The following is a 26,815-nucleotide window of genomic DNA, read 5'->3' as shown; positions in this document are numbered from 1 at the left end:
GTTGTGGAAGCTTGTGCCTCCACAGGACCGGGGAAAGGTAATGCGTTGGGGACATTCTTCTGTATGGGCCGGACATTTTGGGTTCCAAAAGACCCTTCGTCTGATTTCTCGACAGTACCAGTGGCCTCACATGAGGCAAGATATCCTTCGGTTTGTCACGACCTGCCCTACCTGTGCCTGGACCAAGTCTGTGGTAGGGCGCCCCTGTGGGGACCTGCAGCCTTTGCCCATTCCTGCAGCTCCCTGGGAGAAATTGTCTATGGATTTCATTACAGACTTTCCCCGCTCCCAGGGGCACACCATGATTTGGGTTGTGGTAGACCGGTTCTCCCGTATGGCACATTTCGTTCCCTTGCCAGGGCTTCCATCGGCAGCTCTGTTAGCCCAACAGTTCATCCAGCATATTTTCCGGCTCCATGGGCTACCAGTCAGGATCATCAGTGACCATGGAGCCCAGTTCACTTCACGATTCTGAAGAGCCCTGTGTTCTGCTCTGGGGGTTGTTACCCATTTCTCCTCTGCCTACCATCCACAGACCAACGGGATGGTTGAACGGATTAACCAAACGTTGAAAGGGTTCTTGCGGGCCTTTGTCAACAAGCGGCAAGACAACTGGGCATCCCTTCTTCCGTGGGCCGAGTTCGCCTACAACCACAGTGAACATTCCGCCTCTGGGCAATCTCCGTTTTTCATGGTTTATGGACAACACCCGCGGCTTCCATCACCCATTCCCGTTGACTCCTCTACGCCCATGGTTACTCGAACCCTGGCGGACCTGCAGGAAGTCTGGAATATGGCCCGAGAACAACTACAAAGAGTGGCCGCCAAGTACAAGTCGTTTGCTGACCGACACCGGCGTCCCGCCCCGGTGTTGCAATCGGGGCAAAAGGTATGGCTCAGCACTAAATACCTAAGGCTCCGGGTACCCTCTCGGAGGTTGGAGCCACGGTACATCGGGCCATTTGCTATCCAGTTGCGGATCGGAGCGGTGACATACCGCCTGTGGCTACCTAGTACTCTGCGGGTTCATAATGCCTTCCATATTTCTCTGCTGAAGAGTTTCCGGGGGTCCAAATGGCATCCACAGAATAAAGAGTCTGTTGTTCCGGAGGCTGACCCCGATCCCAAATATGAGGTTGAAGAAATCATTGACTGCAAGAGGTGTCGGGGAAAGCTGCTCTACCTGTTATCATGGAAGCATTTCGGTCCTGAAGACAATTCCTGGGAACCGGCTACCAATGTACATGCTCCGGAGTTGGTAAGGGCCTTCCATGATTGATATCCTCATAAACCTGGCCCCAGGAGGAGGGGGGCATCCGGGGAGGATACTGTCGCGTCCGTCGCTCCTTTCGGCTCCTCCGCCGCGGGGGGCGGGAGCCGGCGTCCACCGCGGTGAGGGTCGGTGGTCTGGAGGCCACGGCGGGGAGCCGGGGCCTGTCGCGGTGATGGCCGTTCCGGCCGAGGCCAGAGGCCGGCGATTGCGTCCGCCGGTCTCTTGGTCGCCGGCTGTGGGGGCTATGTTTGTGCCGCTGAAGGAGGCGGTGCCGAGGCGCGATGGCCGGCATCTTCTTCTCTTCCGGGCGTGAGGGCCCGGAGCTCCGCCTCTGAGGTGCTGGATTGGGAGGCCAGGTTGGTGGTCCCGCCTGGGGAATCGGACAGAGCCAATCAGAAAGGATCTGTCGATAACCAGGTCCGGATTGGTCGGCTGTACCTACGGGGGCGGCGCGGCTGATGCTGTATAGTATTTAAGGAAGGGGACTGAGCTAGAACATTTCTTCAGGTTCTGTTCCCGAGGCCAGTCTCCGTTGGTTCCTGTGCTCCGTTGTTTTCCTTGTTCTTCCGGTTTTGACTTTTGGACTGTTCCTGGTTTTTCCCCGCTAGCCGCCTGCCTCGACCTCTTGCCTGATCTTGACTACGCTGTTAGCTGCCGGCCCAGAACTATTGCCTGTCTGTGGATGTCCTCATTCTCCATCTGCCCTCTGCTCTCCTGGTCCCTGTCCGGGTCAGTTCGGCACCCCGCGGTTCCTGACGTCCCGTTGACCGCCTGCAGCTGGGGGCTCAACCCTTGGTGAACGGCGGTCGCCGCGGGTGAAGACTTGGGGTTGCACGGCTGTCCTTTGAGGTCCCTCGGGGCCTCGCGGGACCTAAGGGCTCACCTACCTTGCAGACAAGACACCACTGTGGGCTGAACATTGTCCCTATATAATCTAAGTGAAATTCACAGAAACAGAAAAAATGCTGTTGCACATAGGAAGTCAGATCAACTGTTCAAGCTTCAAAGTCCACCATGATACTGATTGGCAAAAATGAGAATTTGATCTGAGAATCTAAAGGCCTAAGGTTTCAGACTTTGCTCTCATCACTACTTTATGTTGTCAAATCAGAAACAAAGTATCTCTCTTTTTTTTTTTTTTTACTTTTCTGAACCCATAGGTTCCTCCTGCTCCTTTATATTTCCAGTTAAACTAGAATCAGAGTTGTGATTTGGTGTCATGAGTCTTCAATTGTAACTACCTGGGGAGTTTTTCTCCTATTACATACTCTACCCTCTCCAACAAAGCTGGTCTAGTTCATGGCCGGGGGCTTCCAGAACTTCTAATCATGGGTTCTGAATCTGGCCGATACATGTCACTCTTCAGGTTCAGGTTCACATTCTTTGATATACCAACAATATAATGGAAATATAAGCAGTTTACAATGTACATGAAAAAAGGGGGTGTTAAGCAAAGTAATAAAAGAACATTTAACATTTATCAATCAGCAATTTACAATAGACTTGACTAAATCAGAGACAAAAGGAAAAGTCCAGGGAAAAATACAATTCCAATAGGGAGGGTAAATAGGGAAGAGGAGAACAAAAGAGTAAGGGAAAAAACTTGCCAACTGAGGCTGTGATTTGTCCTGACATGGTATTAGTGATGAATAAGAAATAACCATGCCTCACTCTCTCTTGGGGTCTGTGAATACTGCCACTACAGCATCTCCAGCCCCAGCCCCAGCCACCCTGGAGAGTGAAGGACTGATCCTCCATATGGTAGAGCACAGCACTTGCTACTTGAGACACTGGACTGGCTTAAAGGTTAAACTCATTACATAAACATCACAATCCATATTTTTATGAGGAGGCTTATTAAATCTGAACACTATCTGGCCTCATAGGTTAGTGGCAGTGCTGGGCACAGCTATGCAGGAAGTTCTGGTTAATCCCTGAGACAGGTCTTCTGTTTCCCAGGTCAGCTGAGGTTGGAGATGATGTAGAGACAGCATTCACAGCATCACGATGGAGAGGGAGTCATGGCCATTGCTAAGGGGTGACCTACAGGCTTATTTTCGAAAGAGAAGGACGCCCATCTTTCGACACAAATCGCAAGATGGCCGTCCTTCTCACAGGTTCGACCAAATCGGTATAATGGAAAGCCAATTTTGGGCGTCCCCAACTGTTTTACGTCTCGGGAACGACCAAAGTTCCCGGGAGCGTATCGGAGGCGTAGCGAAGGTTGGACTTGGGCATGCCTAACACATGGGCGTCCTCGACCCATAATGGAAAAAAAAAGGGCATCCCTGACAAACACTTGGACAACTTTACCTGGTCTTTTTTTTCTTACGACCAAGCCACAAAAAGGTGCCGGATCTGACCAGAAGACCACCGGAGGGAATCAGGGATGACCTCCCCTTACTCCCCCAGTGGTCACTAACCCCCTCACACCCTAAAAAAAAATTTAAAAATATATTTTCCCAGCCTCTATGCCAGCCTCAAATATTATACCCAAGCTCCATGACAGCAGTATGCAGGTCCCTGGAGCAGTTTTAGTGGGTACTGCAGTGCACTTCAGGCAGGCGGTCCCAGGTCCATCCCCCCTATCTGTTACACTTGTGGTGGTAAATGTGAGCCCATCAAAACCCACCAGAAACCCACTGTACCCACATCTAGGTGCCCCCTTCAACCATAACGGCTATGGTAGTGGTGTACAGTGGTGGGTAGTGGGTTTTGGGGGGGCTCAGCACACAAAGTAAGGGAGCTATGTACCTGGGAGCTTTTTCTGAAGTCCACTGCAGTGCCCCCTAGGGTGCCCGGTTAGTGTCCTGGCATGTGAGGGGGACCAGTGCACTACGAATGCTGACTTCTCCCACGACCAAAGGGCTTGCATTTGGTAGTTTCTGAGATGGGCGTCCTTAGTTTCCATTATCGCCGAAAATCAGAAACGACCAAGTCTAAGGACGACCATCTCTAGGGACGACCTAAATGTCAAGATTTGGGCATCCCTGACAGTATTATTGAAATGAAAGATGGACGCCCATCTTGTTTCGATAACATGGGTTTCCCCGCCCCTTTGCCTGCGAGGACGTCCTCAGGAAAACTTGGGCGCCCCTTTCGATTATGCCCCTCCTAGTGGCCAAATTCAGAGTCCATGATTAAGTAGAGGAGTGTGGTAGCCGTGTTAGTCCACTCTTAAGGTTATCAATAGAAATCAAACAAAATAAAACATGGAAAAGAAAATAAGATGATACCTTTTTTATTGGGCATAACTTAATACATTTCTTGATTAGCTTTCGAAGGTTGCCCTTCTTCCTCAGATCGGAAATAAGCAAATGTGCTAGCTGACAGTGTATATAAGTGAAAACATTCAAGCATTACTATGACAGTCTGACAGGGTGGGAGGAGGGGGGTGGGTAGGAAGTATGCATGGGGACATCAAAGCATATCATTGATATTCTAACAGGATGGGTGTGGATAGGTGAGGGGAGGGTGATCAACAGAGACATACAGCTTTATGGTTTATAATGGGCTAGGAACCCCAGATCCTTGTTAAGTCCTTTCTGTTGGGTGTTAAAATATTCAATCATTCTGACTTCAAAGGTCTTACGTTCTTGTATGGTTTTAAAGTTACCTTTCAGGATTCTCACTGTGAAGTCACTGGTACAGTGTCCTGGTCCTGTAAAATGTTGACCAACAGGCGTGGGAACCCTGCTGGCACCAGTATTGTTCATATGATGTCTATGTAAATTGAATCTTGTCTTAAGCATCTGGCCTGTTTCTCCAATATAGCATCCTTCGTTACATTTTTTACACTGAATGATATATACCACATTGGAAGATGAGCAAGTGAAAGATCCCTTTATGTTGAATATCTTTCCTTTGTGGATGACTTTGGGGTCCTGTGAAATATTTTGGCATAGTTTGCAACTGGATAAATTACAGGGAAGTGTGCCCTTCTGTTCCTTTTCAGTCTGTGATGGAAGTTTACTTCTGATTAGCTTGTGTTTTAAATTGGGTGGCTGTCGGAAGGCCAGTACTGGTGGGGATGGGAATATCTCTTTCAGTAATTCATCCTCCTGGAGTATAGGTTGTAGATCTCTTATGATTTCCTCAGTTTTTTCCAGCTCTGGATTGTATGTCACTACAAGCGGGATTCTGTCTGTGGATTTTTTCTTTTTGTACTGTAGCAGATTCTACCTACATTTCCTACACAAGCGCAACCTCACCTGAAGAAACTCATACCAAATCAACCTTCCGTGGGCACATTCTACATGCTACCCAAGATCCACAAACCGGGAAACCCTGGCAGACCAATCATATCAGGTATTGGCACACTCACGGAAGAAATATCTGGATTCATAGAGGGAATTCTGAAACCTCTCGTACACAAAACTAACAGCTTCATACAAGACACCACAGACTTTCTGAATAAATTGAAAAATATCAAGCAACTACCACCTACCAGCTCTGGATTGTATGTCACTACAAGCGGGATTCTGTCTGTGGATTTTTTCTTTTTGTACTGTAGCAGATTCTCCCTACATTTCCTACACAAGCGCAACCTCACCTGAAGAAACTCATACCAAATCAACCTTCCGTGGGCACATTCTACATGCTACCCAAGATCCACAAACCGGGAAACCCTGGCAGACCAATCATATCAGGTATTGGCACACTCACGGAAGAAATATCTGGATTCATAGAGGGAATTCTGAAACCTCTCGTACACAAAACTAACAGCTTCATACAAGACACCACAGACTTTCTGAATAAATTGAAAAATATCAAGCAACTACCACCTAACACCCTTCTGGTCACGATGGATGTAGAATCACTATACAGCAACATTTCACATGCGGATGACATAGCTGCATGTGGAAGACTCCTAAAAAAATCCACACTGGACCATCAATACTCACCAGAAACTATTACAAAATTAATCAAATTCATTTTAACTCACAACTACTTCCACTTTAACAATGATATCTATCTGCAAATAATGGGCACTGCAATGGGCACCAGGACAGCACTCCAATATGCCAACCTTTTTATGGCTGAGCTGGAAGAGACATTTCTGAATACACACCAGACCAAACCTCTAAAATACTACCGGTACATCGATGACATTTTTATGATTTGGACGGAGGGTGAAGAAACTCTGAAACAATTTTATTCTGCCTTCAATACATACCATCCTACAATCAGATTCAAAATTGACTACTCCCCAGAAAAAGTCAATTTTTAGGACACCACGGTCTCAATCAGTGACGGCTGTATACAAACATCTATATACAAGAAACCCACAGACAGATGCAGCTACCTCCACAACTCCAGCTTCCATCCTTCACATACAAAAAGATCCATCATTTACAGCCAAGCCACAAGATACCACCATATCTGCTCTGACCCAGGGGACAGAGACAGACACCTTAAAAGCCTGACTGAATCCTTCAAACAGAAAGGCTACAACCCAAAATAATCTCCAAAAATATTGCCTCCTCCCTCAAAACACCCAGGGAGAATCTGCTACAGTACAAAAAGAAAAAATCCACAGACAGAATCCCGCTTGTAGTGACATACAATCCAGAGCTGGAAAAACTGAGGAAAATCATAAGAGATCTACAACCTATACTCCAGGAGGATGAATTACTGAAAGAGATATTCCCATCCCCACCAGTACTGGCCTTCCGACAGCCACCCAATTTAAAACACAAGCTAATCAGAAGTAAACTTCCATCACAGACTGAAAAGGAACAGAAGGGCACACTTCCCTGTAATTTATCCAGTTGCAAACTATGCCAAAATATTTCACAGGACCCCAAAGTCATCCACAAAGGAAAGATATTCAACATAAAGGGATCTTTCACTTGCTCATCTTCCAATGTGGTATATATCATTCAGTGTAAAAAATGTAACGAAGGATGCTATATTGGAGAAACAGGCCAGATGCTTAAGACAAGATTCAATTTACATAGACATCATATGAACAATACTGGTGCCAGCAGGGTTCCCACGCCTGTTGGTCAACATTTTACAGGACCAGGACACTGTACCAGTGACTTCACAGTGAGAATCCTGAAAGGTAACTTTAAAACCATACAAGAACGTAAGACCTTTGAAGTCAGAATGATTGAATATTTTAACACCCAACAGAAAGGACTTAACAAGGATCTGGGGTTCCTAGCCCATTATAAACCATAAAGCTGTATGTCTCTGTTGATCACCCTCCCCTCACCTATCCACACCCATCCTGTTAGAATATCAATGATATGCTTTGATGTCCCCATGCATACTTCCTACCCACCCCCCTCCTCCCACCCTGTCAGACTGTCATAGTAATGCTTGAATGTTTTCACTTATATACACTGTCAGCTAGCACATTTGCTTATTTCCGATCTGAGGAAGAAGGGCAACCTTCGAAAGCTAATCAAGAAATGTATTAAGTTATGTCCAATAAAAAAGGTATCATCTTATTTTCTTTTCCATGTTTTATTTTGTTTGATTTCTATTGAGAGTCCATGATTGAAAGGGTAGCTCTGCATAGGCAGTAGGTGGCCCAACTGTTTGGGGAGGCTAAAGGGGGCGGGATTAGGGGTGGGACCAGGGGCGGGGCTTACATCCAAAATTGTCTGACAACACACAGAAAAAAAAATAAGTAAAAATAAAATAATCACAATTAATACCTTTTATTAAATTTAGATATTAGATATGTATCATATGTCAAAGAATAAAGTGGTTGCTCAAAGCATATACTAACCACAATCGCTCAACTGCAAAACACTATGCACAACTTTGTGCAAAAACACACTCATAACCTTACTGTACCATAAATATTACACTGGGGAGACCTAATACACCAATATACCACCATACGGCAAATGCAGACCGTCAACAATATGAAACAAGGGATCATAATATCACAATTCTCATGTAGAGCCACAAAATACCCTTTTAGGGTGGATAGTGTTCACAATGAGTTCCTTTTATTAACGACCATATGTAGATCCTTCAAGAGGTAGTGTGTCATGATTTAGGCTCTACACCCTTTCTGATGTTTTGGTGCCACCTCAGTAAGGCCAACACACAATCTCTCCACTGCAAAACACTATACACAAACTTGTGCAAAAACACACTCATAACCTTACCAAACCATAACAGCACTAATTCCAAGGACAGGACGAGATACAACCTTATGCGTGGAAAGGCAGCACTATAATTACACCTGGCTCTAAAACACCAGTACACAACCTAGTGAAACAAAAAACAAAACAAAAAGGGCTGCAAATACTACACGCTAGCAGAATACTGCATCTTGATCACACATGAAAAACACATGACACAACAGATATGAAGGCAAAATACTGAACTGGAAAGTTACCTCAAGAAGTCAGACTCAGCATGCAGCAATACTAGAAAAATTGAAACTTGCATGCAAAATATCACAGATGCACATTTCCAAAAGTGGAGTGGAAAAGTGGCCTAGTGGTTAGGGTGGTGGACTTTGGCCCTGAGGAACTGAGTTCAATTCCCACTTCAGACACAGGCAGTTCCTTGTGACTCTGAGCAAGTCACTTAACCCTCCATTGCCCCATGTAAGCCACATTGAGCCTGCCATGAGTGGGAAAGCACAGGGTACAAATGTAACAAAAAAAAAAGCTGACATATTCTGAATTTTAAAAAACTGTTTTCTACCTTTGCTGTCTGAGCATTTAGTTTTTCTATTACCTTTGGTCCCAGTGTCTTCTGTTTTATGCAGTGTCTTCTTTCCATTTGATATTTTTTCTCTCACCTTGTCCACCATTCTTCTGTCCCCTTATGCGTCCTGTCTACCATCTGTAGCCCTTTCCCTATCCTTTCTACTACTACTACTACTTATCATTTCTATAGCGCTACACATCTGCCAAAGTGTTCCAATCCAGCCCTTAAATTCAGCAATTTTCCCTCCATCCATATCCAGCATTTCTCCTTACTCCACTCCCCTCCATCCATGTGTGTCTTCCCTCCCCTCAATCCATGACCATCATTTCTCCTCTCTCCCTTCCACTCCATCCATTTGCATCTCCTTCCTTTGTCTTTCCTTTCCTCCATCCTTGTCCAACATTTCTCCTCTCTTCCCTGCCCTCCACTCCATCCATGTCCAGCATTTCTCCTCTCTCCCTTCCACTCCATCCGTGTGCATCTTTCCTTTGTCTTTCCTTCCCTCCATCCTTGTCCAACATTTCTCCTTTCTTCCCTGCCCTCCATTCCATCCATGTCCAACAACCCTCCATTCTCCCCTGCCCTCTCCTCCATTTATCCATATCCAGCAAATTTCCTCTCTCCCCTGCCCCCATTCATCCATCCATGTCCAGCAATTCTCCTCTCATCTGCCCTCCCCTCCATCCATCCATGTCCAGCAACTCTCCATTCTCCCCTGCCCTCTCTTCCATCCATCCATATCCAGCAAATTTCCTCTCTTCCCTGCCCCCTCCATCCATCCATGCCCAGCAATTCTCCTCTCTCTCCCCTGCCCTCCATCCATCCATGTCCAGCAATTCTCCTCTCTCTCCCCTGCCCTCCATCCATCCATGTCCAGCAATTCTCCTCTCCTGCCCTCCCCTCCCCTCCATCCATGTCCAGGAACTCTCCATTCTCCCCTGCCCTCTCCTCCATCCACCCATATCCAGCAAATTTCCTCTCTCCCCTACCCCCATTCATCCATCCATGTCCAACAATTCTCCATTCTCCCCTGCCCTCTCCTCCATCCATCTCCAGCAATTCTCCTCTCCCCTGCCCTCCCCTCCATCCACCCATGTCCAGCAATTCTCCCTTGTTTCTTCCCCCATTGTAGTACCTATCCCTCTCCCTCTTTCCCTCCTGAATGCAGTGTCTATCCCTCTCCCTCGTTCCCCCCCCCCCCACCCGAATGCAGCATTTATCCCACTTGCTCCTTCCCTGCAGTCCCTCTAATTTAATCAGATCGCCCATCACTGCTGGAAGCAGCACACCAACATCGAACTACAGCTTGCTTTGGGGCTTCAGCCTGACGTGCCCAGCCCCGCTTCCTCTGACCAAACTTCCTGCTTCCGCGAGGGCTGGACGCATCATAAGGAAGGCTGGTCAGAGGAGACAGGGCTGGGCACGTTATGCCATCAGGCCGAAGCCCCGAAGCAAGCTGTAGTTCGATGTTGGCGTGCTGCTACTGGCAGCGATGGGTGATCTAAATCAAATTAGAGGGACCACGGCCAGGGAGGGAGTGAGAAGGATAGACGCTGCATCGGGGGGTGGGGGCTGAGAGAGAGAGAGAGACGCTTGGGGCTTGCGGCTGGGGAGGCTTAGCCTTCCCAAGCCTCTTATACCAGGCGCCTATGTAGCTCTGGTACATTGCCATTGGCCCAAGGCTGTCCCCAAACTAGGGGGTAGATGTACCATCGCTAAAGCCCTTCCCTTACCGATTCCTTAGTGAATCGGTAAGCAACGGGAATGCATCAAGGAAATCGAATGCAAATGAGCTGGCCGCTGCTAGCTCATTTGCATGGGATTTCCTTCCAAGCCAGTCGGCCAGCTGTGCATGCGCAGAGCAGCCAAGCGTTATGCTGGCTGCTCTGCGCATGCCAAGGACGTCTTTTATGGACGTCCTTCACTGAAAGAAAAAAAAAAGTCATCCCCATAATTGGGAGGGAGATGAAAGGGCTACGAGGAGGCTCCCGATGCTGCTGGCAGCTATCGGCGGCTTCTGCTCCGGCCGCCTTGCTCCTTTCTGTCTGCTCCGGGGTGTTAGCAGCACGTCCGATGCCCCTCCTCCAGGACTCTCTCAGCCAATCACAGCACGTTTAGCTGTCACTGGTGTCAGCTAAATGCGTTGTGATTGGCTGAGAGAGACCTGGAGGAGGGACTTAATCGAAAGAGACGTCCAAATAGTTTTTTGATTTGGACGTCCTCGGCAATAGAAGGACACCCATCACAAAAAAATCTGGGGGAAAAACATCCAAGTGCTCGTCAGGGACGTCCTTTTTTTTTTGTGAAGGACGTCCATGTTAGGCACTTTAGAAGGACGGCCCTGACGAGCACTTCGATGTGGCTAGGCAGTGAAGGACATCCATAAAGGACGTCCCTGACGAGCACTTGGACGTTTTTTTCCCCAATTTTTTTTTGTTAAATTTATAGAAGTTTTTAGAGGTGAATAAATCCTGCGCAGCCCCAACAAAAGGTACAGACTTTCCGTTAGATTTTCCACGGTTAGGCAATCGGAAAACGGTAGTGCATCTCATTACAATACGATTTATACACATTATAATACTAATTTGCTCATCTGTATTCCGTTTTCGTTAGCTGCTACCGTGATAGGAAAATGCCCTTTTGTGCATGTCCTGGTTTACTACTTGCATGTTAAACTGGCTAGAACCAGTTTAAAACCCACGTTAATGGCTCGTTAAGTTTAGTGCATCTGGCCCTAGGTATGTTGAGGAAGAAGGGTGATATAAAAGAAATGAAAAATCTCTAGGTAGTTTGCAATGGAGCTGGAACACAGAAACAGGGAAAAGAAAACAAACAAAAAACAACCATCAAACAAAAAATAAAAACTGAAGACTAGGTACTTTGCATGCCAACCAGCCACTTACTGTCTGAAAGCTCTATCACAATCTTCTTTCTTGTGCATAAAGTATGTATTATGTTGTTGTTTTCTTAGTTCATCCATTTCTTTCTCTTTCAGATGTTCTTCCTGCTTCTTTTTAAGCCACATCTTAAAAGCTGCATTTGGATCTCTTTCCATGTACTGTTAAAAATAACAATCTTCTCAGCACAGTATACATGACAGTCAAATGAATATTTTACAGTGTATTTTATATGGTTTTAGATTTTGTAAAATTTGTAAAACATTCAAATATTTGACAGGCTTCTCTAAAGAAGAGGATGTTGAATATTATGTAGAAAAACAAACAAAAAAACAAAAACAAAATTCAAGGGCAAAGGGTCATGTGTAAAATTACACGAAGAAAGCTTCAGAGGAAATGTGAGTAGATTCAATGCCTTGCAAAAAAAAGTCTTCACACCTTTAAACATTTTTCATATTCTGCAGTCTAAAAAATACAATTCAAAATGCATTAAGGGTAGGAGTTTTGTTCAAAGATCTATACAACATATACTAAATTTATACTAAAATAAAATTATAGAAATATTTTAAAAGTAATTAAAAACACAAATTGTTTAGCTCCAGTTCTAAAATCTTTCTTTAAAAGGCTCACAATAAGTTTAATAGAGCCCAGTTGTGCATTCATAGTAGCTGATCTGATCTGAATACTCCTAGATGAATAATCAAGCTATTTCTTTTGTATGAATTATCAATAGAAATCAAACAAAATAAAACATGGAAAAGAAAATAAGATGATACTTTTTTTATTGGACATAACTTAATACATTTCTTGATTAGCTTTCGAAGGTTGCCCTTCTTCGTCAGATCGGAACCTTCGAAAGCTAATCAAGAAATGTATTAAGTTATGTCCAATAAAAAAGGTATCATCTTATTTTCTTTTCCATGTTTTATTTTGTTTGATTTCTATTGATAACCTTAAGAGTGGACTAACACGGCTACCACACTCCTCTACTTTTGTATGAATTGAATTTGAAGAAAAGGTCAAAATATGAGAGACTAAGGAGTTTCCAAAGAACTGCTGGATAGTTATTCAAAGGTACATGGAAGAGTGATTTTGTTTTTTTGCGTATATCTTGGGCACTATCAGGTCCATTATTGTAAAGTGGAAACAGTTTGGCATCATCAAAGCTGCCTTGATCAGGACATCCCTCCAAAGTCAGAAGCTATGGATTATTGTGAGGCCTAAAATTATTTTAAAAGAATTAGAGAGGTCTGGTTGAGAGTGGGGGAAATGTTGACTGTTCAGCAATTTCATGATTACTCTACAAACATGACCTGTTTGGGAGGATGGCAAGAAGGGACAGAGTCAGCATGGGTTCAGCTGAGGGAAGTCTTGCTTCACCAATTTGCTTCATTTCCTTGAAGGCATGAGTAAACATGTGGATAGAGTGAGCCAGTTGATGTAGTGTGTCTAGATTTTCAGAAAACTTTTGATAAAGTTCCTCATGAGAGACTCCTGAGAAAATGAAAGAGTCATGGGATAGGAAGCAAGGTTCTGGTGTGGATTAGAAATTGGTTATAGGATAGAAAAATAGAGGGTAGGGTTAAATGGAGTGCTGCAGAGATCTATATTGGGACCTGTGCTATTTACCTTATTTATAAATGATATGGAAATCGGAACGATGAGTGAGGTAATGAAATGTGCAGCTGATACAAAACTTTTCAAGGTTGTTAAAACATGTGCAGACTGTGAAATATTGCAGGAAGACCTTAGGAAACTGGAAGACTGGGCATCCAAATGGCAGATGAAATTTAATGTGGACAAATACAAGGTGATGCACATTGGAAAGAATAATCCGAATCATAGTTACCTGATGCTAGGGTCCACCTGGGGGTCAGCGCTCAAGAAAAAGATCTGGGTGTCATTGTAGATAATACGCTGAAATCTTCTGCTCAGTGTGTGGCGGCGGCCGAAAAAGCAAATAGGATGCTAGGAATTATTAGGAAAGGGATGGTGAATAAGACCAAAAACACTATAATGCCTTTGTATCGTTTCATGGTGCATCTGCACCTTGAGTATTGTGTTCAGTTCTGATTGCTGTATCTCAAAAAAGATGTAGTGGAATTAGAAAAGGTTCAAAGAAGAGTGAACAAAATGATAAAGGGGATAGAACTCCTCTCGTATGAGGAAAGGCTAAAGAGGTTAAGGCTCTTCAGCTTGGAAAAGAGACGGATGAGGAGAGATATGATTGAGGTCTACAAAATTCTGAGTGGTGTAGAACAAGTAGAAGCAAATCGATTTTTTTTACTCGTTCCAAAAGTACAAAGACTAGGGGACACTCGAGGAAGTTACATGGAAATACTTTTAAAATAAATATGAGGACATATTTTTTCACTCAACGAATAGTTGAGCTCTGGAACTCTTTGCTGAAGGATGTGGTAACAGTGGTTAGCATATCTGGGTTTAAAAAAGGTTTGGAAAATTCCTGGAGGAAAAGTCCATAGTCTGCTATTGAGGCAGACATGGAAAGCAACTGCTTGCCCTGGGATTTGTAGTATGGAATGTTACCATGATTTGGGTTTCTGCCAGGTACTTGTGACCTGGCTTGGCCACTATTTGGAAAACAGGATACTGGGCTAGATGGACCATTGGTCTGATCCAGTATGGCTACTTTTATGTTCTTATGTAAAAGCAGAACATTTGCAGAGGAACACTTAAGGGACATTGCATGCATGCATGCAGAAGAAGGTTTTGTGGTCAAGTTGTTTTGGTTACTAACTCGTGTAAATCACTCTATATTGGACAAACTAAAAGGGAACATGGTTGAACATTGGCTTATACTGCATCATATTTTGAATAATCTCAAATTTGTAATATTTGAAACTGTGGTGCTTATATGGAGTGGTGATATTTCACAGAGACCTATGCATAAGGAGCATTACTAAATTTAAATATGGCAAACAGAAGTCCCAAAAGTCTCAATCGTGATATTGAATGATTTGCATGTTTATTAAATGTGGCATTTATTTATATGACCATGTTGATTAGCTTTTTAAAAAATATCTATTGGATAAGGCTTTGTTGAATTGATTGGCTGTACATAGAGGGGAATTTTTAATAAAGGCTTAAGCATTCCATCGCCAGCTAAACTTTGAAAGACTGCTGGCTGAGTGTATGTATTTTTGTGAAATATGTTTTATCTTTTGCTGCCATGTATATTTATGTTATTTAACAAGGCATTCTAATTTATTTTTAGATTTAAAAAATTAATAGTTCCTCCAAACTGAGGGGAGGAATTAGAGAGATTGTCTAAAACTATAACTTTGGAAGAGATAACAGAAACAATAGCAGACTTACCCAATAACAAGGCACCGGGCCTAGGTGGATTTCCTGCGCGATTCTATAAGTTGTATAATAAATGGTTAGCTCCGGTCCTGCTCAAGGCTATAAATTCTTTCGAAAATCTGACAGAGCTGCCATACTCTTGGAGGATGGCAGAAATCACGCTTATTTTAAAGCTGGGCAAAGATGTCGCACATTGCGGCTCGTATAGACCAATATCGCTTTTGAATATAGTGCGCAGACTTCAGGGATACTTGCCTCGACTAGTGCACGAAGACCAGGCCGGGTTCATAGCCGGAAGACAGACCTTCGATAATATTAGGAGTCTACTGCATGTGATTCAGTACTCCGGGGAGGACCCCTCACCAATGTTATTACTCTCGGTGGACGCCGAAAAGCGTTTGACCGCGTAGAATGGGCTTTCTTCTTCGCGGTACTGAAACAGATTGGCATGGAAGGCAGATATCTCTCATGGCTTCAGCTCTTGTATATTAATCCAATGGCGATAATAAAGGTAAACGGGACTCACTCTGGGCCACTGAAACTAGGCCGGGGAACTAGACAGGGATGTGCGATGTCACCCCTACTATTTGCACTGTCAATTGAGCCCTTAGCTAAACCGTTCAGGGAACATGAGGGGTAAAGGGTGTAATTAGGGGCAAAAGGGAGCACAAGATCATGCTGTTCGCCGACGATATTTTACTGACCTTGGCGCAGCCTCAACAATCGTTGCCGAATGTAATGCAGATACTGACACATTACGGGGCTCGGTCGGGCTTTAAAATGAATGCCTCTAAATCAGAAATACTTAATTTAACAGTGCCCTTGCAAGAGGCTCGGCGGCTTCAGGTGGAATACCCATTCAAGTGGGCACCTAAAAGTGTCAAATATTTGGGAGTGATGATTACCCCAAAATTAGATCAGATATATCAGGCAAACTACCCTCAGAAAGTTAACGAATTATTTATGGAATTGGACAGATGGGAAGGTCTAAATATATCATGGATAGGAAGAATACACGCCATTAAAATGATGTTATTGCCCAAACTCCTATATCTGTTCATGGCACTGCCAATCCCAATCCCACGGGCCCTCTTCCAGAAATTAAACAGGAAAATGTTTTCATACATCTGGAACAAGAGACCACCTAGGGTGCGAAGGGCAATGATGTTTCAAACACCAGCTAAGGGAGGGATGGGGGTCCCTAACTTTAACCTTTATTATCAGGCAGCTCAATTATGAATAATGGCAGACTGGGATCCAAAGACCAATAAGAAATGGTTACTTTGGGAAAGAGCATGGATGGGAACCAGATTCCTAGGGGACATATTATGGAAATCAGAGAAAGAAATATTAGGTGTAGCACACCGGGTACCAATAGGGATGAGCCATTTGTTAAATACATGGCTGCAAATACGAAAAAAGGTGTTCCCAGAAAGGAGATACTTCCTGCAAATGGCGATTAGGGGAGCGCCGGGTTTCCCACTAGGGGAGTCAGAGAAAACCTACCAACAATGGGCGTTCAAAGGACTATAAAAATTAGACCAAGTATGTGTTAAAGGGGAAATAAGAGATTTTGAAGAATTACAAGAAGAATATGGGTTGGAAGATAGAGACGTGGTGTACTACCATTGTTTAAGGAACTATATTCATCGAAGGGCAAAAGAAGAATTAGAACTCGCAGAAACATGGCTTGAAAAGGCTATGCAAGAAGGAGGAGGATGAGGTAGTATTACCCGGCTTTATAAAGCTCTGCTGCTCCTCTCGTTGCCACAGGACTATTATATTGGGAGATGGGAAGAGGCACTACAGACTAGATGCTCGCTGAGCTGGTGGGCGGGTAGGTATAGGCAACTGCTTAAACCCTCCATCACCCAAGCCTCAATAGAGAGTGGCTATAAAATACTTTATTTGTGGTATTATACACCGGATAGGCTGCATAAAATGTATCCGCAGACCTCAGCAGACTGTTGGAGAGAATGTGGAGGGCTTGGAACCTTCCTACATATTTGGTGGGAGTGCCCAAAAGTACAGACATATTGGACTCAGATAACCGAATTAGTGAGTAAGGTGGTACAGGTTGATTACCCCCGACAGGCAGACATATGCTTATTATACTCAAGGCCATCAAGAAGCCGGAAATACGGGCACAAGCTGGCAATCCAATTTTTGGTGGCGGCAAAAATGGCACTGGCGAAGGCCTAGAAAAAAATAGCAACCCCACCATCAAAGAGGTACTAATTAGAGTTGATTACCTACACCTGATGTCGAGACCAACGGCAGTGAGAAAAGGTCAGCTACACATACACCAGAAAATTTGGCAATCATATGATAACGTAAAAAATGATTTAGTTTAGAACTACAAAACTGTGAGGTATGGGGGGAGAGGGGTGGGAATAAGTTTTAATGGGGGAAGTTTAGTTTTGGGGGAAAAGATTCTGAATGTAGATATTGATAGTTGATGAGAAGTAGAACAAAAGTATGTTTTCAAATGATATTGGTCGATGTTATGTAAGATTGTTGTATAAAAATAAATTTTAAAAAAAGGATAAGGGAAGCCACTCATAAGAATACACAAGGCTGGCCACACAGCACTCAAGGGTAAAGGGAATCCACTCATAAGAATACACGAGGCTGGCCACACAGCACTCAAGGGTAAAGGGAAGCCACTCATAAGAATACACAAGGCTGTGCACACAGCACTCGATAAAGGGAAGCCACTTATTTATTTATTATTTATTTTGGTGCATTTGTACCCCACATTTTCCCACAGGAGCAGGCGCAATGTGGCTTACAATAATTCAAGAGGAAAAAATACAATGCAAAGATGACTCAGTTTCAGATTGAGACAGGCAGGGGATTGGAACAGTGGAAAACACGGGGTGAAAGATAGGGGCAAAGCAACCGGCAGATAACCATGTACAGTCAGGAAGGGAGAGAGGTTAAACATAGGAGTTGCCAGTGGAATAAGCTTTGGCGAATAAGAATGTTTTTAAAGACTTTTTGAACAGGTGGTGGTCAACTAGTTCTTTTAGTTGTCTTGGCAGAACATTCCAGAATTTTGGACTAATGTAGGGGAAGGACGAAGCAAAAAGGTCTTGTATTTAACATTCCTGCAGTTGGGATAATGTAGATTGAGGTAGGTCCTTGCAGTTATTAGTGCATTTCTAGAAGGTAGATCGATGAGATGGAGCATATATTCAGGGGCTTCTCCATAAATTATCTTGTGCGTGAGTGAGCAGATTTTAAATGCAATTCGATCTTTGACCGGGAGCCAGTGTAGTTTATAATGCAGTGGCTGTGCATGATGAAAATGTGATTTGCCCAATATTAGCCTTGCTGTCGTGTTTTGAGCAGTCTGTAGCCGTTTCAGAATGTAGTCCCGACAACCAGCATAAATCCCGCTACAGTAGTCTATATGGGAGAGGACCAGCCAATGGACAAGGGTGCGGAATAGATCTTTTGAAATGAAATGCCAAATGCGCTTCAGCCTCCACATGGCGTGGAACATTCTTTTAGTGATGATTTTCACCTGATTGTCCAGTTGTAAGTGGTTATCCAACTCTACTCCCAGAATTCTCAGGCTGTTTGAGATCGAAAGTTTGAAGCCCTTAATGTCGAGTGAGCTTTGGACTACTTTATTGTGTTGGGTCAATAGGATTACATATTGAGTTTTGTCTTGATTAAGCTTAAACAGAAACGCCTTAGCCCAGGAATCCATGATGGAGAAACTTGCATCTATTTTATCGGAGATTTCGGCTAGAGTAGACTTGAATGGGATGTAGATGGTCACATCGTCCGCATAAATGAATGGGTTTAGGCCAAGCTGAGATAATGCTTTTGCTAGTGGAATCAGCATAATATTGAAGAGGATCGGAGAAAGAGGTGAGCCTTGAGGTACCCCACAGTAGGCTGTCCACAGTGTTGAAATGCAGGAATTAGCTTTGACTTGGTAAGTACGAGAGGAGAGGAAACCCTTGATCCAGTGTAGCACGTCTCCTCTGATTCCGAAGGTGTCTAGTAGGTAGATTAAAATCTCATGGTCCACCATGTTGAACGCGCTGGACATGTCAAATTGGAGTAATAATATTTTTTTCCCAGTGGATATTTCTCTTTTAAAATTTGACAGTAAGGTAACCTGTACTGTTTCAGTACTGTACTGTGGACGGAATCCAGATTGAGAGCAATGTAGAATATCGAAATTATTCAAGTAGTCAGCTAGCTGAGTATGGACCATACTTTCCATAGTTTTAACGAATAATGGGATGGATGCTACTGGCCTATAAATAGAAATGATATCAGCTTTCATTTTTGGGTTCTTTGGAATTGGGGTGAGAAGAATGCTCCCATGCTCATGAGGAAAAAGACCCGTTTCGAGCATAAAGTTCAAGTAGGTGGTAAAATCAACGATGAAGCATTCTGGAGCTGATTTTAACAGATGACTTGGGCTTACATCAAGACCACAATGTTTCTTTGAGAACTTGGATAGTGCTCTTGCCACATTATCTGAAGTTAAACTGCTAAACATGGACCAGATTCGGTCAGCTGGGCATAGATTTGGAGAGGCAGGGCCGTGCGAACACGGTAAACAGGGTAAGCATGGCAGGGGGGTGCCACCCTATGGGGGGCGCCGCCGCACCATGCTCACCTCGCTCGCCCTCCCGCTCCCATTGTTCAACTGCCCGCCCTCTTCTCTCCCCCCCCAACATCCCTTTTCTTTTTTTATCTTTTTAAATTTACCTCCATGGCGGTCCAGCAGTGCAGCGCCAGTGAAGGAGGCGGCGCTCCCGATGTCTCTAGCCTTCCCTTCGCTGTGTTCCCCCTCCCTGGGACTAGTGGGTTTAAGGTGTCTCAGGTTATCTGAGGAAATATTTTTTCACTCAGAGAATAGTTAAGCTCTGGAACTGTTTTGTGGAGAATGTGGTAACAGCAGTTAGCTTATCTGGGTTTAAAAAAGGTTTGGACAAATTCCTGAAGGAAACGTCCATAGTCTGCTACTGAGGCAACTGCTTTGTCCTGGGATTTGTAGTGTGGAGTGTTGCCACAATTTGGGTTTCTGCCAGGTACTTGTGACCTGGCTTGGCCACTGTTAGGAAAACAGGATACTGGGCTAGATGGACCACTGGTCTGACCCAGTATGGCTATTCTTATGTTCTTATGTCATACCGATGGTTCATCTAGCCCAGTATCCTCCTTCCAACAGTGCTGAATCCAGATCACAAGTACTAGGCAGAATTCCAAAAGAGCAGCAAAATTCCATGCTACCGACCTCAGGGCTAAGTAGTGGCTTTCTCCATGACTATCTTAATAGCAGTTTATGGACCTTTCATCCAGGAAATTATGCAAACCTTTTTTAAACCCATATATGCTAACTGCTGTTATCACATTGGCTGGCAACAAGTTCCAGAGCTTAACTATTCGTCGAGTGAAAAATTATTTTTGGCTATTCCTCTCATCTTTGTTAAAAAAAAATTTTTCAGAACAGTACTTTTTGAAAGAGTAAACAATTAATTCACATCCATCTGTTCTATTATATCCCCCCCCTCAAACGTCTCTTCTCCAAGCTGAAGGACCCTAACCTCTTAAGACTTTCCTCATAGGAGAGGAGTTCATCCCCTTAATCATTTTAGTCATCCTTCTTTGAATGTCTTCTAGTTCTGCTATATCTTTTTTGAGATACAGGACCATAATTGCACACAATACGCAAGGTGAGGTCGCAACATGGAGCAATAAAGAGGCATTACAATATTTTTTGTCTTATTTTCTATCCCTTTCCTAATAATTTCTAATGTTCTATTTACTTATTTGACTGCTGCCACACTGAGCTGATTGGGTGGTGACTCCCGGTGTGGCACCTAGCATCCTGTATCGTTGATCTGGATTATTCTTCACAATGTGCATCACTTTGCAGTTGTCCACATTAAATTTCAAGTGTCATTTCAATGCCCAGTCTTCCAATTTCCTAAGGTCCTCTTCTAATTTCTCATAGTCCATATGAAATTTAACAGCTTTGAATAGTTTTGTATTATCTGAAAATGTAATCACTTCACTAGTTGTTTCCATTTCCAGATAATTTATAATGTTAAATAGCACCAGTTCCAGTACAAATTACTGGGGCACTTCACTATTTACCTTCCTCTATTGCAAGAAATGGCCATTTAAGCCTACCTTCTGATTTCTATCTTTTAACCAGCTGTCAATCAACAACAGAACATTGCCGCCTAATTAATTTTTTCAGGGGTCTCTCATGAGGGACTTTGTTAAATGCTTTCCAAAAATCTAGATATACTACATCAACTGGCTCATCTTTATCCAAGTTTTCACTCCTTCAAAGAAATGAAACAAATTGGTGAGGCAAGATTTCCATTGGCTGAATCCATGTTGATTCTGTCCCATTAAACCATGTTTGTCTATGTGTTCAGTAATTTTATTCTTTATAATAGTTTCTATCATTTTGCCTGGCACTTACGTCAGGCTTACTGGTCTGTAATTTCCCTGGATCACCCCTGGAACCTTTTTAAAAAATTGGCATTACACTGGCCACCCTCCAATCTTCAAGTACCCCAAGACTGAAGTATGTTGCTCTGAGTTTCCTATCCAGACCCCACTCATGAGGCTGAAAATTCTACTGAGCTGTCAACTAATGAGAAATGTGGCTTGGATTTGATTGGTAATGGTAAAGTTCCAAATACTTGTTCTTCCTAGCACAGGGGGACAGATCCTATCCCTTGCTTGTGGACATGTGGAGGGCAATTCTACAACTGGGTACTAGGTGCCCTGAGAATATGCAGTGGGAGCTGTTAGGTTCCCTTATAGAATACTTGCATAACCCTATAGTGAAAGTATGAGCACCTAAGTGTGACACAGGCACTCATAACTTACAGTATTCTGTAAGTTATGCATACTATGTCCCACCCATGCTCTGTCCTGTATATGCCCCCTTTGGAAATATGGGCTAAGTTAAACAAGTATTTTCAGAATAGAATTTATGAAGCATGCTAGCATATATGTGCGTACATGCTAATATTCTAAACATGTATATGCGTATCTTGCATGCAATTATTAGCATCTAGGTTACAGAATTGCCCTGTGGTAGTGTGGGTGGTGGACAGGCTTGAGAGCCAGAGTATAAAGTAAACAGGAAAAACTCTTTATTACTGTATTCAAATATCTAGAAGCCTGTTACTTTACAGGTTTAACACTATGCCAATGTCTTGCAAATCAATGAGAAAATTCTTACTAGGGCTGGCTTCCGGCCAGGCCCAAACACAGTGTAAAGCTGTTTCAAACTATTCACAAATACACACAGATATGGTTTCAGCTTGGACACTGAGGAGATCTAAGCTTGAGGTTGCTCCTCTCTCCTCAATACTCCCCTTCCTGGTTCAGCAGCCAGCTTGGAGGATTCCTTTCTTGGAGCCTTCCTGTTCTGTTTCCACTCTGGGTTTTTTTTTTTTGTTTGTTACATTTGTACCCTGCACTTTCCCACTCATGGCAGGCTCAATGCGGCTTACATGGGGCAGTGGAGAGTTAAGTGACTTGCCCAGAGTCACAAGGAGCTGCCTGCGGCTGAAGTGGGAATCGAACTCAGTTCCTCAGTTCCCCAGGACCAAAGTCCACCACCCTAACCACTAGGCCACTTCCTCCCTGCTTGAGTTCTGCCCTTCTGGCTAGGCAGGCTAACTGACATATAGAGGGGCATAATCGAACGTCGCCGGCGAACTATTTTGGTGGCGGCGCAACAGCTGGCCGGAACCGTATTATCGAAAAAGATGGCCGGCCATCTTTTTTGTCGATAATACAGTTTAGCCCAGCCAAATGCCAGAGTTCGCCGGGTTTGAGATCGCTGGTTTTGTTTTTCAGCGATAATGGAAAAAAATGACGGCCATCTCAAACCCGGCAAAATCCAAGGCATTTGGTCATGGGAGGAGCCAGCATTTATAGTGCACTGGTCCCCCTGACATGCCAGGACACCAACCGGGCACCCTAGGGGGCACTTCTAAAAATGTTTAAAAAATACACAAATAGTTCCCAGGTGCATAGCTCCCTTACCTTGGGTGCTGAGCCCCTCAAATCCCCCCAAACCCACTCCCCACAACTCTATACCATTACCATAGCCCTTATGGGTGAAGGGGGGCACCTACATGTGGGTACAGTGGGTTTTGGGGGGGTTTGGAGGGCTCAACACTTAGCACCACAAGTGTAACAGGTAGGGGGGGGATGGACCTGGGTCTGCCTGCCTGAAGTGCACTGCACCCATTAAAAACTGCTCCAGGGACTTGCATACTGCTGTCAGGAAGCTGGGTATAACATTTGAGGCTGGCATACAGGTAAAAAAAGGTTTTTATTTTTTTAGTGTGGGAGGGGGTTGGTGACCACTGGGGGACTACAGGGAGGTCATCCCCCATTCCCTCCGGTGGTCATCTGGTCAGTTGGGGCACCTTTTTGAGGCTTGGTCGTGAAAATAAAAGGACCAAGTAAACCGGGCAAAATATTGATTAACGCCGCTTTTTTTTTTCCATTATCCGCAAAAGCCGGCCATCTGGTAGCTACACCCATGCCCGCCCATGTCCCGCCTTCGCTACGCCACTGACACGCCCCCTTGAACTTTCGTCAGCGCGGCGATGCTGTCAAAAAAGCCGCTTTCGATTATACCGATTTCGCCGCTTTTGAGAGATCACCGGCCATCTCCTGATTTATGTCGGAAAATGGCCGATGATCACTTTCGAAAATAAGCCTGATATTCTTAATGTGGCCTGTTGAGAAAGTGCTCTTAAGGGGAACTAGAATTTACCTAAGCACTTCCTCAAATGCCACTATAAATTTGAAACATGGTTTTCTATCCAAATGAATACTGATGATACTAGAGAAGACAAAGGAGTATTGGAAGGAAGTACAATATTGTTAGGAGTTCCAGATGACTGATGCAAAGCAGTCTTTAGGATTATGAGCAGGTATTCTGAGTAACGAGGAATTTAAGTGAGCTATATTGTTAAGCTTGACCAATTGTCCTATGAAGTAAATGGGACATCTGCAGTCAGGTGGTGTCAGACATAGACCTTGCCAGAAACAGAAAGAAAGCAAACACTGGGCCTTCAGGATTCAGATAAATGTTATCCTATTATTCTGAAAGTGACCCGACATGGGCCGTGTTTTGGCATACAAACATCTGCCTTAGGTGATTGTCCGTATAAGTTGAGAAACGCCGTCGTTCTGGGAAATATATCCTGATTGTTTGATTAATCTCATATTTCCATGAACATACCTATAGGAACTTTCTGACCCCTGAGGCAGGCGTTTGTATGCCGAAACACAGCCCGTGTTAGGTCATTTTCAGAATAAAAGGATAATATTTATCTCAATCCTGAAGGCCCAGTGTTTGCTTTTTTTCTGTTTATATTTGTATGCTGTCTACCCTCTCTTCTGTGACACTGTAGACATAGACATTGCAACAGGTTTGTAGTCGAACTGATAAATGAAGTAGAGGAAAGAGGCTGGGTACATTGGTTCCACTGGAACTTGAGATCCCATTGAGACATTCTCATTTTCAGAAGGCAACAAAGAGATCACATATACTGCTGCAGTCATGTGCCCTAACATCTGTTAAAAAGGCTTTGCTGTGACAGTAGCAGAAGTCTGAATTTTGCAAACATAAAGCATCAGGAATTGCAGACTGCCTGGGATATTTCCTATGAATGAAATCATACTTGGGGAGCAAAAGATTGATTTCTCAAAATTGATGATAAAGCCTAGGGAAATTGTTTCATCTTCAAGGGCTAGAGCTTAGCTCTCTGAAGATGCTGTCAAATGCTAGTTGTAAAGATATAGAAACATAAGCTGACCTCGTTTGTGTAGATATGTGGCTATGACTATTCTTGGGGTTAACAACAGGCTGAGATTAATTACATTGCCCAAAGGCAAAGTAGGCACTATCAAAACATAGTGTCCCAGTTACCTTTTTTGAGTAAGTTGATTGAAAAATGTATCTGTTCCTGTTGATAGATTTTGTTGAAACTGCAAGTTTGTTGAATCCCCATCAATCAAGATTTTGAAACAATCATAGCACAGAATCCTGAGTTGACACCATTAGTAAATGACATTAGACTGAGTTAGGGCAAGAGAAAATATGTTATTTTGGTACTGTTAGACTTGTTGGAAGTGTTTGATACAATTAATCATTCACTGCTATTACAGAGGCTGTTACATATGGGTTTTCAGAGATCGGTTCTCGGGTGTTATTTTTTTTTATCTGATAAATCACAATCTGTAGTTTAGAACGGTCAATGTTGTGAGCCAGTGAATCTTTTATTTGGTTTTCTAGTTTTGTCGCCTGTTTTTACAATTTGTATATGAGCCCTGTAGTCAACATGATTGAGGACTCTGGCCTTTCTTGTCATTTATATGCTGATGACATCCAATTGTGGGTGAAGGTGGATAAAGATCAAGTGTCAGCTTTGAAACAGCTACAAGACTGTGTTCAGGCCCTCACTGATTTGAGAAGTCTGAATTAAAATTGAACTTAGATAAAACATATTATTTGTGGTTTTCTAGACAGTGAAGACCTCTAACTCAGGTTCCATGTACAACTGAATTGGCTTCATTAGATTGTAAGCTGTCGAGCAGGGACTGTCTCATGTTCAAGTGTACAGCGCTGCGTACGTCTAATAGCGCTATAGAAATGATAAGTAGTAGTATTCAAGTGAGAAACCTGTAGAATTTGGGAATGTGGTTAGATAATGAGCTGATCTTTAAAAATGAGATTTCTTCAGTGGTTAGTACTTCTTTCTTAAGGTTAATTTGCCACATAAGACTCTGGCTATGTCAGTCCTCTGTTAAAGGAATTGCATTGGATACTGGTAGAATACCGGATACAATTCAAGTTAATCTGTTTGGTCTTCATAGATTTGTGGTTAGATGGACTATTGTTTTTGAACTTCTATGAACCAGAAAGAGAGCTTTGTTCCTCCCAAAAAGTTTTTTTGTGGATCCCAAAGTGGGATAAGATTGTAGTCAATTACCATACGTGCCTTTGGAATGATGGGGCCTAAATTGTGGAATTCAATAAACATTTGCATTGTGCCAATTTCAATCTTATTCCATGTTAAAAAATAATTTGAAAATATGGTTCTTTAATTCAGCCTTTAAGTGAAACGGGCATTGTTTTTGTAACTGATTGTTGTATATTTTTTAGAATCTGTTACCCACCTCAACCTTATTTTGGTGAGGTGAGTTATCAAGTTTAGTAAAGTACCGCTAGTCAGTATTCTATATGAGGCCATTTATATGTGTTCCTACTTCCAGTGGGGAAAGCCAGGGATGTATGCTGCACTGTGGCCAGGAGTCCAGAGAAGCACCAACCTTGCTTCTGATGCAGCTCTAGCTCTCGTAATTCTGCCTCCCTGTGAAGATTCAGCCACCAGGAAGGCTGCTGGCCACTGCCATTCTAAATAGCCTACAGCTGGCTTGAGTGACCCTTAAGAGCTTGCCAGAGACAGATTAAGGCATAGGCAAACTAGGCAAATGCCTAGGGCCCAAAGCTCAGGGGGGCCCTGCCAGATGTGCTCAAGACTCAACAGACTAGATTGCTAACACTCAGGGTTTTTTCCCCCAGGTTTCTACAGATTTATACATTCATTGCCTG

At 43.6% G+C, this 26,815-nt stretch overlaps 1 protein-coding gene across 1 annotated transcript in view; it reads right to left on the bottom strand.

Moving 5' to 3' along the window:
• Positions 1–26,815, bottom strand: part of CCDC181 (coiled-coil domain containing 181) — a 301,144-nt gene that overhangs the window by 73,287 nt on the left and 201,042 nt on the right. The window contains exon 6 of the mRNA XM_030203843.1: positions 11,860–12,014. Coding sequence (XP_030059703.1) covers positions 11,860–12,014 — 155 coding nt within the window. The remainder of the gene's footprint in view (positions 1–11,859; positions 12,015–26,815) is intronic.

This window comes from Microcaecilia unicolor, chromosome 5 (genome assembly GCF_901765095.1).
Source record: "Microcaecilia unicolor chromosome 5, aMicUni1.1, whole genome shotgun sequence".
NCBI classification, from domain to species: Eukaryota; Metazoa; Chordata; class Amphibia; order Gymnophiona; family Siphonopidae; genus Microcaecilia; species Microcaecilia unicolor.
The sequence above is the reverse complement of the archived record's forward strand: the minus strand, read 5'-3'. Positions and strand labels throughout refer to the sequence as shown.